Source organism: Ischnura elegans, chromosome 1 (genome assembly GCF_921293095.1).
Source record: "Ischnura elegans chromosome 1, ioIscEleg1.1, whole genome shotgun sequence".
NCBI lineage: Eukaryota > Metazoa > Arthropoda > Insecta > Odonata > Coenagrionidae > Ischnura > Ischnura elegans.
Window position 1 is genome coordinate 156,956,096 of NC_060246.1, and position 14,680 is coordinate 156,970,775.

Here is a 14,680-nt window from a genome sequence, read left to right on the forward strand (position 1 = left end):
TCTTACCTGATAACACAGAAATATAGCATATAATGCATTCAGTTGGGAAAATAATAGTTTTTCTTATTGATCCAGTTGTTGCGAATACATTTAAACATATGGACAGAGTCAAGCCTTTAGAATAATGGTCAAGAATGATGAAAAGGATGTGGATAAACTATACTCAGCCTTGGTGGATTGGTGAAGAGAGATACTGCCTTCCTGTTGATGGATTTGTTTTCACTTATAATACAAACCTCATCCAGACCAACTTTTTCGAGACCAATGATGACTTTCTTCAGAATATCTTTTAGAACACAGGCTGACAGAGTACTCACTGGCAAAATATGGACAATATCTTTAAATGAATATAGTAAGCTCTCTACCGCGAACACATGAGCACTAGAAGCTAAACTGCTGGAGTTATATGCAGGTTCTACTATACATCTGCCCTTGTAGTCAAGAAAGGGTTTCAAATGAACTTCATCCATCATAAGGGTGATATAACGCTCGTGACTCTGTAATGAGATACTCGGTGCTTCACGTACGATAGAAACCCATGCTCAATTTGCTCATTAATTGGACCAATTTTAAAAGAAGAGCAGAGCCGTTTGATGTTAACTGGATGTGGGAAAACCAAATGACCAGAATTGCGAGCGAATTTATGAACTTCAGGAGATATTAAAAAAACATTGCAGCAAATACAAATATGTCACAGATGAACCTTACTTACCTTCTTTTCTTGAACCTACTTACCTTTTTTTCTGGAACAAGAGACATATGTGATTTGATAAAGTTATTCAAATATTGATTTGCATAGTCTTTAATTTTTCATTCTTCCAGTAGAGCTACAATATCGCTATAAATATTTATATTATTTGTGGAGTTTTTAAATTCTATCCAACACATCATAGGTACTTTTTATACATGAAATAGGCTTGAAAAAGTGGAGTGAATTTGCCTATTGCTTTTAATTCCCTTTTTCAGTGGTATACTTTGATATTATAATATATACTATTAATGAGTAAGTAATAAGAGGTGGTGCACACTCTTCCAAATGCTTTAATATTATAGCACACGGCTTCACGACCACATCCCAAAATGCTATATGCTTATTCATCTTCACCAGAGAATTTACGTTTCCGAAAGAGTCTAGCTTTTTCTAAGCCCTATATGCTTCCTGAGTTTTCAAACTCTCAGCTAAAGCAGCTTCCACGGTAGCACTTTCAAGACGCTGTTCCCTCATTGATGGCGCATCCCTGGTCTGCTCTGAAGTGGTAAGGTACCCAGGGCAATCAGGGAAGATCCTTGGCATGGCACCGTCCCTCAGTTTTGGGCTGTTCAATGGTACAGCCAGCAGTTTTCCTGACTTCTCATCGAAGTAGGAGCTTTAATGAAGCACATCTTCAAACAGAAAATGCCGGATACACACCTTAAAAATAGAGATAATTTTATTGGTAGACGGAAAATCAACTGTATTTCAAGTGAAGAATACTTGGGCTTCGTCTGATAAGGGTGTAGTAAACAAGATCTTAAGTCGACTTAAATAATTCGCTGTGCACACAATGGTAGTTAGATTAACAATATTCGATCTAAAATGCAAACTTAGACATGGGCCATGTTTATCTCGCTTGTAGGTAGCCCATTTATTCATCCCGAGCGTTTCACATGTTTCCATAATTTATTAACTACTGAAGAATCATTCATTTTATACCCTCGAAGACTTAAAGATTTCGCTCTCTACACAATCGTTCTCTGATTAACACGATTAGTTAGTACATATTACCTATGTAAGAACTACGTAATGCAAAAAAATCTTCTTTTCTAAAACAATAATACTACCCTATGCATGCGTAAACATACAAATAATGTAAAATGCCGTCGTAGGCATGGGTCATATTTATTACACAAGTAGGTATCCCATTTATTCATCCCGAGTGTTTCACATGTTTCCACAATTTACTAATAACAAAACTATTCATAACACCCTCAAAAAATCAAGTTCTTCTTAATAACAACACCTTAGAACACGAGGATAAGCGCCGTATTCTATTTAGCGTTGATATTCGAGAATTTCAAAGATTTTTAAGTACTATGAAATAATTAAAACCATTAATTATTCAAGCGATAACGCAAATAATATTGAAATCAACATGCAAATACACTCGAGAGTAGAATTGTTTCAAGAAACCATAACAATTCGTCAACCGGTAAATGCTTATATCAAATATCTTTTAATTCACTTTTAATGACGATCAACATTTACATTATACTAACATTTCCCTGAACAATCACGCCGTCCAAATAGAAAGAAAAAGATAGTAACTCACCTTGGAATATTTCGTCGGCTGGAAGTCTTTTCTTGGAATGGTAAGTATCCATTTCCTCTTCGTCTCTTCGTCCTTAGGAAATTTGAAAACGCACACTTTCGTTACCTCCGTGTATTTTCCTCTGCACAGAGGCAGACAACACTAGTACACTATTTGTTGAACACTTATATTCAATACTGTTGCCCACAAAACCATCGCAAAAGCTTTAAAACTCCAAATAACTTAGCGTTCAACAACCCAATCACCATTTTCACCGCAATGGCTTATAAATATAAACAACTGCAAGCATTGTCGGAAGGCGTGGTTGATAACCTACGGCTCGTGACGTCAGACAATTAGAAGGCATCAGCGCTCAGGCCTTGTCTCTCGGTGGTCGTGGTCCAGCGCGTCGATGTTTTCAACAATTTCTTCGATAAGGCGCCCTGGCGTTTGATCTACATTAAAACCCGTGGGGATCCCAAGATAATCGTAACTTTCGCCCTCTGCCATCGAGGCTGGTGTCCCACCCCCCAGACGAAACTCCGTCGCTCTCACTCGCCCCCCGGCGACATGGAGCGTCGCACACTTGCGGGGGTTGAATTTTAACCCGCTCCATGCCGCGATCCGGTCCGCGAGATCCAGCAACTTCATCATCCCGTCTGGCTTCCTGGACACCAGAGCAACGTCGTCTGCGTAGGCAAGAACTGTGATGGGTATGCCGTTAACCCGATAGCCTACATTATCCCTTTGTGCAGCCAGGCTTCGGATCAGGTATTCCATACTTGAATTAAAAAGAATAGGGCTAAGCGGACAACCTTGTTTAACACCCGCTTTTAGCGGTATTGTCTGCGTCTCTCCGTCTACCGTCCTCACTGTCGTGCGTGCCCCGTTATACATTTCAGTAATAATGTTGATTAATTTTTGAGGCACGCCTAAAGACTCACTGAAACTATTGTAGATCAATTGAAAGTGGTAGCAGTTAGTGGTAGGACAGCAAGAGAAGGAGGAATAAAATTCTGTAAGAATAGGAAGTGGGTGGAAGATGTCTTTGCAACTAAGGAGAACTGCCGTCTCGAGGGAAAACGTTCGAGTGAAACCGGAGACCGGAAAAGTTGGTGGCTTGGCGTGGTGGCCTGCTTTGAGGCCACGAATTAATTGCAATGCTGCTGCTAAACCTGTCACTCGGTTGGCTGTCAAAGCGAAAACAACCATTACAACCACCGAAACAGTGAAAACCATCAAAAAGACTGCTGTGACTGAGAAGACCACTAATACTGTGCTGGCATGATCAGTCGTGAAAAATACCAAAGTTATATCCAAGCCGTCTGTTGCAGTTAAAGCTGTGGATGCGAAACGCACTCTTGTAGAGCCAAGCAGACGTTTAAAGAAGGTCGAACCTAAGGCAGTCAACGTTGTAGTACCGAAAGCTCTTCCCTTGGAAAGCCAATCTTCGCAGTTACATGATATAGAGGACATTGATAAGGACGATGCTCTGAGCCCTTTATTGGCGCCGCCGTATGCCAACGATATTTATGCTTATCTTCGAGAATTGGAGAGAAAATATCCTGTTCGGCCTGCATATCAGAGCGGACAAAGCATTACTGGATCAATGAGAGCTGTGCTTCTTAACTGGCTCGTTCCAGATCACGATGAGTTTAAAATGTTACAAGTTGGAATCTTGGATAGGTTTCTACAGTACTGCACTCCAAAACATAAGTCTTCTTCAGCAACAAAATTGGTGCAGGAAGTCCTGTATTCACGTAAAGCACTGAGGAACAGGATAGTGAAATATGTCTCTTCAGAAATGTCAGAGTGCTAAGGTACTTACTACTCTTTGATCTTAGCCATAAGGCCGAGCAGCCATAATTAATAAATTTTTCCGGGGTTCCGGGACGGTTTTTCGGGTATTTTGCGTGATGAGGTCGGATGGTGCGGCGGTGGTGTGCGGCGAGAGTTTTTGACGCGAGGAAAGGTCTCGGAATGGCGAATTTTAGGCGTGAGATTGGGGAAAAATCACATGAAAGTGTTGTGTGGAGACTCCGGGAGTTTTGGTGTCATCGGCGGGTCCGGGAGAGTCGTAGGAGCGTCGCGGACGTAACGGACGCGGGCCGTTTTCCGGGCCTTCGGTGCCATCTGTCGTGTGGGATCGCAGCGTCCTTCGTGGAGCATCCTGCGTTCGCTTCCCAGGGGAATGCTTTGGTCCTGGGAAATTCCCAAAAAATTGCCATTTCCGGGGACTCGAAGAAGTCACTCAAAATCTTCCAGAAAACGTCAAGAAACACGATGATAGAGCTTCATCCTACTCACTCGAGTCATGTATTTTCTGTCGAAATGCTGAAATTCCGGGGAATCTGATGGAAAACTGCAAAAAAAGTCCTCTCCGAGGAATTGATTAAAAACTGCCTAAAAAGTCCTCTCCGGGGACTGGAAAAAATGTCCAAAATCTTCATCAATGGCTAGAATACGGGACGGAAGAATCGGCATCAGTCAATAATTTCGGATGTTTCTGCAAAAAATATCGGCATGAAATGCAACTCACGGTGTCATTGGACACCTGTGTTTCGTCATCATTCGCGACCCTCATTTTTTTACACTTGAAGTAAACAGAGTGCGTGCCGACGCCATCGTCGGCCTCCGGGTCGAACTATCTGCCAGCAGAACGGCCCCCGCGAAATTCGACTGCGCTTTCAGAGGAAAGCGTTCATTGTTAGCGACGACTCCTTGGTAACGCGGATGAATGCTGCGTGAATTTCACCAGAAGCGTGATGCGTCCGTCTTGTCTCGTCATATTCGCAAGAAAAACTTGGAATTCTCGAGGAAACCTACGCTTGGCGGTCATTTTCCATGTTCACTCGATCCGGTGAATATTTGGAAGTTATTTTATAAATCTTGCATTCACCTAATTTCCGTGTGAAAAGTGTGGGGAAACTGTTTCGACAGCTTTCCGGAAGGTTTTCTTAAAAGTGAAAAATTTCATCATCATTCCCACGACGTATGTCACGCTTGGCATGCGAGTCCCGTGCCCATACAGATTAAGACGTTTCTTGCACATTTTAAAAGTTACATGCCAGTATTGTTAAAATTTTAATTTCATGAATTTACATTGTTTTGAGATAGTAATCTTGCTTTACAATATTTTTGATTGAACAACAATTATCAAATTTTATTTCAATTTCTTCTTATTTCTTCTATCCATGTCCTGCTCGCCGTTTCTATGATTAGAAAAAAGAGATTTACAGAAAAAATTCATTAAAACGCGTATGGTGAATTCGAAAATAAAAAGTCTAAATTTTGATTTTCCCGGTTTGGGCGATCAGGTTTTGACATTCCGGTTGGCCGAAAGTGTTTTCAATGAAACTAGAAATTAATTTTAAATTTTGAATTTCTATCCGGAATGCTGGAAGAACAAAATAAAAATAAACTTAATCGATCTTAAAATGATCGTAGGAAGATAAAAAAACTCAGAGGGCCCCTCAGTTCCGCTTAACCCTGGGATAAGGTAGGCTGGACGGGAACCACTCTTCAGACGCCCACCAATTAATTAAAAAGTTTGACGCTGGCTTGATAAAAAAGTTAAAATTTGGAAAATAAATAAGTTAATAAAATACTCCCGGTGTAAAGCCCGGGAGCAATAAAAAATTTAAAATGCCAGCGCCTAAAAAACACAATCCCGGTGTAAAAGGCCGGGATAACAAGAAATGGTTAGGAGTAAAAGTTAATAAAACGGACTGCCGGTGTATAAAGCCGGCAGTCTAAAAAAGATAAAAGCTCCTAAACATAACAGAAAAAAGGGACATACACGAATAAATAAATAAATAACACAGGGTTTTAAAGATTTTTATTATTTGGTGGGGTCGTCGTCTTCACTACAGTTTCGAGGAGAGTAGTTCGTCCCCAAGCCGGGTGGGAGCGCTGGGGTAGTGGGATATAAAATTTTGCCCGTGACGTGCGAAACATAAATATCCCGCGACCATCGGATTGCGTCGGAGATCATAAATTTTGCGATCCTACCGACGTTGCGTTTTGCAATTCCGAGGTCGCGGAAAACCACCCAATTTTGGGGATCCCAAGCTCCCAGCGCCCCGACCACGAGTGCACTCAAAGAAACCGTGTACCCGCGATCGGCAAGTTGTTGTGCGATGCCTGAATACTTTTGGAATTTTGTTTGCCTGGCGTAATCCAAGGCATTCTTCCGGTTCTCAAAGGGCACAGTGACGTCAACAATGACGATTTTTCTACGTCCCTCATCCACGACGACGAGATCGGGCCTGAGGGCAGAATCGATCATAGGCGGAGTGCGATCGACACGGATTTCCACGCCTTCGCGAGGAACCTCTCCGGCGAGTCGATGCAGGATAGCATCGTGTCTGCCCCGCCACGCGTTCGAATGCACCTTACAGTGATCCAAGACGTGCGGCAGGGTTTCACTCTGCCACCCACACCTCCTACACCGGAGGTCATCTCGAGGACCCCACCTCGTCGCCGCATTCAGAGGGACCACGCCTAAACGTGCCCGGTGCACGAAGCGCCAGTCACAGAATCTGGTGTTTGCGCCCGTGCGGAGGAAGTGATTTGAAAACGGTGAAGCCGAAATACATTCGAATACCTTGCCCTGATCAGTTTTGGCCAAAAGACGGGCAAGGTATCGATGTCGCACAGCATCGCGCAACAGCTTACCCAACATGCGCGCTTTGTTTGGAGGAACTCGGATGACGTCAACCTCTCTGCCGTGGGCTGGAATGACGATCTCAAACTCCCTCCTCACGTCACTCCAGTTCCATGACATTCCAATTTTGACAGACAAACGGCTGGACGCCATTCTCGCGTCTGACCACAAAGAAGCCACGTCAAAACGATATCGTCCAAACTCCGCGCGCATGCTTCCGTAAAGGTACTCCGCGATATCTCTCTCCTCTGGTTCCCGTCGGGTTCTATTCCTTACGGTCTTTGTTATTGCTGAGTCCACCAGTGCTCTTACCCACGGCTCCCTGGAAGACAGAAGACGAAAAGCATGAGAAACTGTTAATATGTCCACCTGGTCTGCAGTCGAGAAGACGCCCGCGCCCCCCTTCCGCGGATCCAGGTGGCAGATCTCCCACGAGGCTCTCATGGGGAGGTACATCCAATCTTTCAGGGCCCTCTTAACCCGTTTATCCAAAATTTTAAGAGGGCCCTTCCTAACCCTACCTCCCCGGAGGATGAAATCTAGTTTTGTCAATAAAAACATATTCAGAGCCTCAATTTTCTGCCAGGGCGCCAACAACGACGCGTCCAGCGCGTCGATGTTTTCAACAATTTCTTCGATAAGGCGCCCTGGCGTTTGATCTACATTAAAACCCGTGGGGATCCCAAGATAATCGTAACTTTCGCCCTCTGCCATCGAGGCTGGTGTCCCACCCCCCAGACGAAACTCCGTCCCTCTCACTCGCCCCCCGGCGACATGGAGCGTCGCACACTTGCGGGGGTTGAATTTTAACCCGCTCCATGCCGCGATCCGGTCGGCGAGATCCAGCAACTTCATCATCCCGTCTGGCTTCCTGGACACCAGAGCAACGTCGTCTGCGTAGGCAAGAACTGTGATGGGTATGCCGTTATCCCGATAGCCTACATTATCCCTTTGTGCAGCCAGGCTGCGGATCAGGTATTCCATACTTAAATTAAAAAGAATAGGGCTAAGCGGACAACCTTGTTTAACACCCGCTTTTAGCGGTATTGTCTGCGTCTCTCCCTCTACCGTCCTCACTGTCGTGCGTGCCCCGTTATACATTTCAGTAATAATGTTGATTAATTTTTGAGGCACGCCTAGTGATTCAATCGATCGAAAAATGTGGTTGCGAGGAACAGAACCAAATGCATTTGAAAGGTCGAGGAAAGAGACGCAGACCTCGCCACGTTTCCTTCGGACTTCTAGAACATTTTGTAAGATAAAATTGTGTTCATAACAGCCTTCGTGGGGGCCGAATCCCTTTTGTTCCATCGACACCCGCCCTGTTTTCTCGGCCCACGCACTTAATCTATCAGCTAATATTGCAGCATATAATTTAGCTAGGGTGGGCCCTAACGTTAGCCCCTAACAAGTATGAGAAGAAATGTGAGTCATTGAATGATGAGCTCACTAAGCTGAAGAAAACCTTGAATGCAGTGCTTTGCGAAGAATGTTCTGAGAGAGTACCATTGGATGATCATGAACGGCGTAGCTTCCGAGATAGGTGTGATGTATTCAATGAAAATATGGATGGACAAAATTTTATATCTCCTTTTATCTATCTTGTGCCAGTAGAAGGTCGTCCATATATTTTGTAAATTTTTTAACTACACTTTGGTCTTAGCCATAAGGCCGAGAAGCGATATTTGGCAATTGTTCCGGGGTTGCGGCACGGTTTTTCGGGTGTTTTGCGTGATGAGGTCGGATGGTGCGGCGGTGGTGTGCGGCGATAGTTTTTGAGGCGAGGAACGGTCTCGGAACGGCGAATTTAAGGCGTGAGAATGGGGAAAAAAACGCACGAAAGTGTTGGGTGGAGACTCCGGGAGTTTTGGTGTCGTCGGCGGGTCCGGGAGAGTCGTAGGAGCGTCGCGGACGTAACGGACGCGGGCCGTTTTCCGGGCCTTCGATGCCATCTGTCGTGTGGGATCGCAGCGTCCTTCGTGGAGCATCCTGCGTTCGCTTCCCGGCGGAATGCTTTCGTCCTGGGAAATTCAAAAAAAATGCCATTTCCGGGGACTCCGAAAAGTCCCTCAAAATCGTCCAGAAAACGTCAAGAAACACGATGAGAGAGCATTATCCTACTCACTCGAGTCCTGTATTTTCTTTCGAAATGCTAAATTTCTGGGGAATCTGACTTAAAACTGCTCAAAAAAATTCTTTTATCTCTGGGGAATCTGATTGAAAACTGCTTGAAAAGTCCTCTCCGGACAGGAAAAAATTTCCAAAATCGTCAGCAATGGCTAAAATACGGGACGGAAGAATCGGCATCAGTCAATAATTTCGGATGTTTTTGCAAAAAATATCGGCATGAAATGCAACTCTCCGAAAGAAAGCAATTCACGGTTTCATTGGACACCTGTTTTACGTCATCATTTGCGACCCTCATTTTTTAACACTTGAAGTAAACAGAGTGCGTGCCGACGCCATCGTCGGCCTCCGGGTCGAACTATCTGCCAGCAGCACGGCCCCCGCGAAATTCGACTGCGCTTTCAGAGGAAGGCGTTCATTGTTAGCGACGACTCCTTGGTAACGCGGATGAATGCTGCGTGTATATCACCAGAAGCGTGATACGTCCGTCTTGTCTCGTCGTATTCGCAAGAAAAACTTGGAATTCTCGAGGAAACCTACGCTTGGCGGTCATTTTCCATGTTCACTCGATCCGGTGAATATTTGGAAGTTATTTTATAAATCGTGCATTCACCTAATTTCCGTGCGAAAAGTGTGGGGAAACTGTTTCGACAGCTTTCCGGAACGTGTTCTTAAAAGTGAAACATTTCATCATCATTCCCACGACGTAAGTCATGCGAGTCCCGTGCCCATTTGATACATAAAAATATTTTTCATACATACATATTTTTGTTTTTCTTGAAATGATTTTATACATTCAGCAAAATATTTTTAATTAAACAATTTGATTGTATTTATATTAATTTTTCTTCTTTTTTCTCCATTCCAAGTCCTGCTCGCCGTTTCTATAATTAGAAAAAAGAGTTTTAGAAATAAAATTCAATAAAACGCGAATAGTGGGTTTCGAAAATAAAAATTCTAAATTTTGATTTTTCCGGCTTGGGCGATCAGGTTTTGACATTCCGGTAGGCCGAAAAGGTATTCAGTGAAACTAGAAATTAAGAATTTTGAATTTCAATCCGGAATGCTGGAAGAACAAAAGAAAAATAATACTAAATCGATCTTAAAATGATCGTAGGAAAATAAAAAACTCAGAGGGCCCCTCAGTTCCGCTTAACCCTAGGATAAGGTAGGCTAAACGGGAACCACTCTTCAGACACCCACCAATAAATTAATTAAAATGTGGCGCTGGCTCCATAGAAAGTTAAAATTTGGAAATAAATAATTTAATAAAATACTCCCGCTGTAAAGGCCGGGAGCAATAAAAGATTAAAATGCCAGCGCCTAAAAACCCAATCCCGGTGTAAAAGGCCGGGATAACAAAAAAATGTTTGGGAGAAAAAGTAAGTAAAACGGACTGTCGGTGTAAAGTGCCGGCAGTCTAAAAAAAAGATAAAAGCTCCCAAACATAACAAAAAAGACAAAAAAAAGGGACATACACCAATAAATATAATAAATAAATAAATAACACAGGGTTTTAAAATTTTTTATTAAAAGGTGGGGTCGTCGTCATCAGAGTTTCGAGGGGAGAGATTCCTTCCCAGACCGGGTGGGAGCGCTGGGGTAGTGGGATAAAGAATTTTGCCCGTAACGTGCGAAACATAAATGTCCCGCGACCATCGGATTGCGTCGGAGATCATAAATTTAGCGATCCTACCGACGTTGCGTTTGGCAATTCCGAGGTCGCGGAAAACCACCCAATTTTGGGGATCCCAAGCTCCCAGCGCCCCGACCACGAGTGCACTCAAAGAAACTGTGTACCCGCGATCGGCAAGTTGTTGTGCGATGCCTGAATATTTTTGGAATTTTGCTTGCCTGGCGACATCCAAGGCATTCTTCCGGTTCTCCAAGGGCACAGTGACGTCGACAATGACGATTTTTCTACGTCCCTCATCAACGACGACAAGATCGGGTCTGAGGGCAGAATCGATCATAGGCGGAGTGCGATCGACACGGATTTCCACGCCTGCGCGAGGAACCTCTCCGGCGAGTCGATGCAGGATAGCATCGTGTCTGCCCCGCCACGCGCTCGAATGCACCTGACAGTGATCCAAGACGTGCGGCAGGGTTTCACTCTGCCACCCACACCTCCTACACCGGAGGTCATCTCGAGGACCCCACCTCGTCGCCGCGTTCAGAGGGACCACGCCTAAACGTGCCCTGTGCAGGAAGCGCCAGTCACAGAATCTGGTGTTTGCGCCCGTGCGGAGGAAGTGATTTGAAAACGGTGAAGCCGAAATACATTCGAATACCTTGCCCTGATCAGGTTTGGCCAAAAGACGGGCAAGGTATCGATGTCGCACAGCATCGCGCAACAGCTTACCCAACATGCGCGCTTTGTTTGGAGGAACTCGGATGACGTCAACCTCTCTGCCGTGGGCTGGAATGACGATCTCAAACTCCCTCCTCACGTCACTCCAGTTCCATGACATTCCAATTTTGACAGACAAACGGCTGGACGCCATTCTCGCGTCTGACCACAAAGAAGCCACGTCAAAACGATATCGTCCAAACTCCGCGCGCATGCTTCCGTAAAGGTACTCCGCGATATCTCTCTCCTCTGGTTCCCGTCGGGTTCTATTCCTTACGGTCTTTGTTATTGCTGAGTCCACCAGTGCTCTTACCCACGGCTCCCTGGAAGACAGAAGACGAAAAGCATGAGAAACTGTTAATATGTCCACCTGGTCTGCAGTCGGGAAGACGCCCGCGCCCCCCTTCCGCGGATCCAGGTGGCAGATCTCCCACGAGGCTCTCATGGGGAGGTACATCCAATCTTTCAGGGCCCTCTTAACCCGTTTATCCATAATTTTAAGAGGACCCTTCCTAACCTACCTCCCCGGAGGATGAAATCTAGTTTTGTCAATAAAAACATATTCAGAGCCTCAATTTTCTGCCAGGGCGCCAACAACGACGCGTCCAGCGCGTCGATGTTTTCAACAATTTCTTCGATAAGGCGCCCTGGCGTTTGATCTACATTAAAACCCGTGGGGATCCCAAGATAATCGTAACTTTCGCCCTCTGCCATCGAGGCTGGTGTCCCACCCCCCAGACGAAACTCCGTCGCTCTCACTCGCCCCCCGGCGACATGGAGCGTCGCACACTTGCGGGGGTTGAATTTTAACCCGCTCCATGTCGCGATCCGGTCGGCGAGATCCAGCAACTTCATCATCCCGTATGGCTTCCTGGACACCAGAGCAACGTCGTCTGCGTAGGCAAGAAATGTGATGGGTATGCCGTTATCCCGATAGCCTACATTATCCCTTTGTGCAGCCAGGCTGCGGATCAGGTATTCCATACTTAAATTAAAAAGAATAGGGCTAAGCGGACAACCTTGTTTAACACCCGCTTTTAGCGGTATTGTCTGCGTCTCTCCCTCTACCGTCCTCACTGTCGTGCGTGCCCCGTTGTGCATTTCAGTAATAATATTGATTAATTTTTTAGGCACGCCTAGTGATTCAATTGATCGAAAAATGTGGTTGTGAGGAACAGAACCAAATGCATTAAAAAGATCGAGGAAAGAGACGCAGACCTCGCCACGTTTCCTTCGGACTTCTTCTAAAACATTTTGCAAGATATAATTATGTTCATAACAGCCTTCGTGTGGTCCGAATCCCTTTAGTTTCACTGACAACCGCCCTGTTTTCTCGGCCCACCCACTTAATCTATCAGCTATGATTACAGCATACAATTTCGCTTGGAAGGGCCCTAAAGTTAGGGGACCCCAGTTTTCAATTTCATCCCTGGCGCCCTTTTTATGGATTAGGATATTGCGGGTGTCCTTCCAAATGCCTGGGATCCGGCCATGGTCAAAACAAAATTGAATTATTGTCCGAAGGATGTGGCTTCCTCTGTCCGCATTGCGTAAATCGACGTAGGTAATGTTGTCTTTCCCCGGAGCCGTATTGCTCATTTTTCCCAGCCTTTTCCATATCTCACCAGCTGAGAAAGGTCTTAATAAAAATTCTGAATCATTTTCTTGGCTGGGCATACTAATTTCTACCATGTTCAATGGTCGGGGGAGATCAATAAAATTATCATTATTAAAAACATTATTAAAATAATCGAATATTTGACCTTTGTCGATTTGGCAATGTTGGCCCTTTAAAACCTGATCAATGGCACGCTTCTTATTATTCCTAAACAATTGTTGAATTTTACGAGCCTTTTCCTTCACCACCTCGTGCAATTCCAAACCGGGCCTAAAAACACGACGAGCAGGTACATTACCCGTTCCGAAGTCATTACCTTCCCTGTTACCATCCAAATCCGGGTGCTCCCCCTCCTCATCCAGGGGGGGGGGGTGTCGCGGGACTCTCTCTTCTTCCTCCCCCCCTCTCTCCTCCTGCCACCACCTCCTCTCCGGGCCGGCTTCTTGTCCGTAATATTCTTGCACCAGGCGGCGACGGCCTCCTCGTACTCTCCCCACCCTTCCTTGCAGGCCATCTCGATCTTCTCTATCCACCGCCGTTGATCCTCTGGCAGCCCGTCACAGTCCACTGCCACCTGCCTTACGGGAGCGCCATCGATGTTGGTTGGCATCTGTCCACCCCGCTCGTCGTCTCCTCCCTGGGGCCGGTTTCTGAGGTTTTTAGTTCGCGCCGACCCCGCACGTCGTCACCTTCGGGGTGGAGCCACTGTCGGGGGCGGGCTATTTGAATCCGTCGACACCTCGTCCTCACCCGCCCCATCTCCGTCTCCCTGCAATGGCAGTCATCGGACAGGCTGCCGCTGCGCTGATGGACTGCGGGGCTGTTCCTCCGTCCCCACCTCTTCTCCGCGACCGCTTTCCTCGCTTACCCGCCCCGGTATATTTATAACTTGGGGCGGGCTCGCAGTTACGGCGGCCGCGTTGTGTGGGGAGCTCTCTCTTGGCGGTGGACTCTGTGCCGGCGCACTCCCTCCTCTTGCCTTCCCTCGACGGGGTTGGCGTTGCGCCGGCCTGCTCTTCTTGTTGCGGGTTCGGAGACTCATGTCGTCGCCGCCGCCGCCGCACCGTCGTCACTTGCCGGACCCGGAGCTCTCCTTCTCGTCGATCTTAATTGATGTGGTGGCTCATCATCTGTCGACGAAGGGGGAGCACCTTCGGCCACCGTGGTTACACTGTTTTCGAGAATAATAATATTCATATTAACCTCAGGCTCCTCAGTCACGACTATTTCCTGTAAATCTGTAGCATCCTCATTCATACTCTCATTCGCACTTATCACACTCACGCTCTCATTCACGCCCATATCTGGTCCATTTCCATCATTATCAGCCACGGTGGCCACTTTCGTTCCCTTCCCTCCCCTCCCCCTCGGCCAGGCCTACGGGATCAAGTGGTGCCCCCACACATGCATTTACATGGCATTTGCAAGATTTTAAGCTGTCAAATTTTTTGAGGCACCACATGCATTGAATAAACATTACAAAGTCCGGATGTTCTTTCACGTAGTGTTTCTTCAGTTCATTATGTGTCCGGTATATCCCGTAGGTCCTATGTCTTCCGTGATTGTGCGGAGTATAACAATGCTTACATTCAAAACTATTTCCGAGGGGGACCTGAATAATTATTTCCTCC

General features: G+C 45.8%; 2 protein-coding genes across 2 annotated transcripts; both read right to left on the minus strand.

Annotated features, from left to right (window-relative positions):
- Positions 1-6,129: 6,129 nt before the first annotated feature.
- LOC124170040 (uncharacterized protein T26G10.4-like) lies at positions 6,130-7,938 on the minus strand. Its single transcript, XM_046548760.1, has one exon. It carries the CDS (start codon positions 7,936-7,938, stop codon positions 6,130-6,132), a length of 1,809 nt encoding a protein of 602 aa, XP_046404716.1.
- Positions 7,939-10,610: 2,672 nt separating this feature from the next.
- Positions 10,611-11,924, minus strand: LOC124170131. Its single transcript, XM_046548856.1, has one exon. The coding sequence runs from the start codon at positions 11,922-11,924 to the stop codon at positions 10,611-10,613; it is 1,314 nt and encodes a 437-aa protein (XP_046404812.1).
- Positions 11,925-14,680: the final 2,756 nt, after the last annotated feature.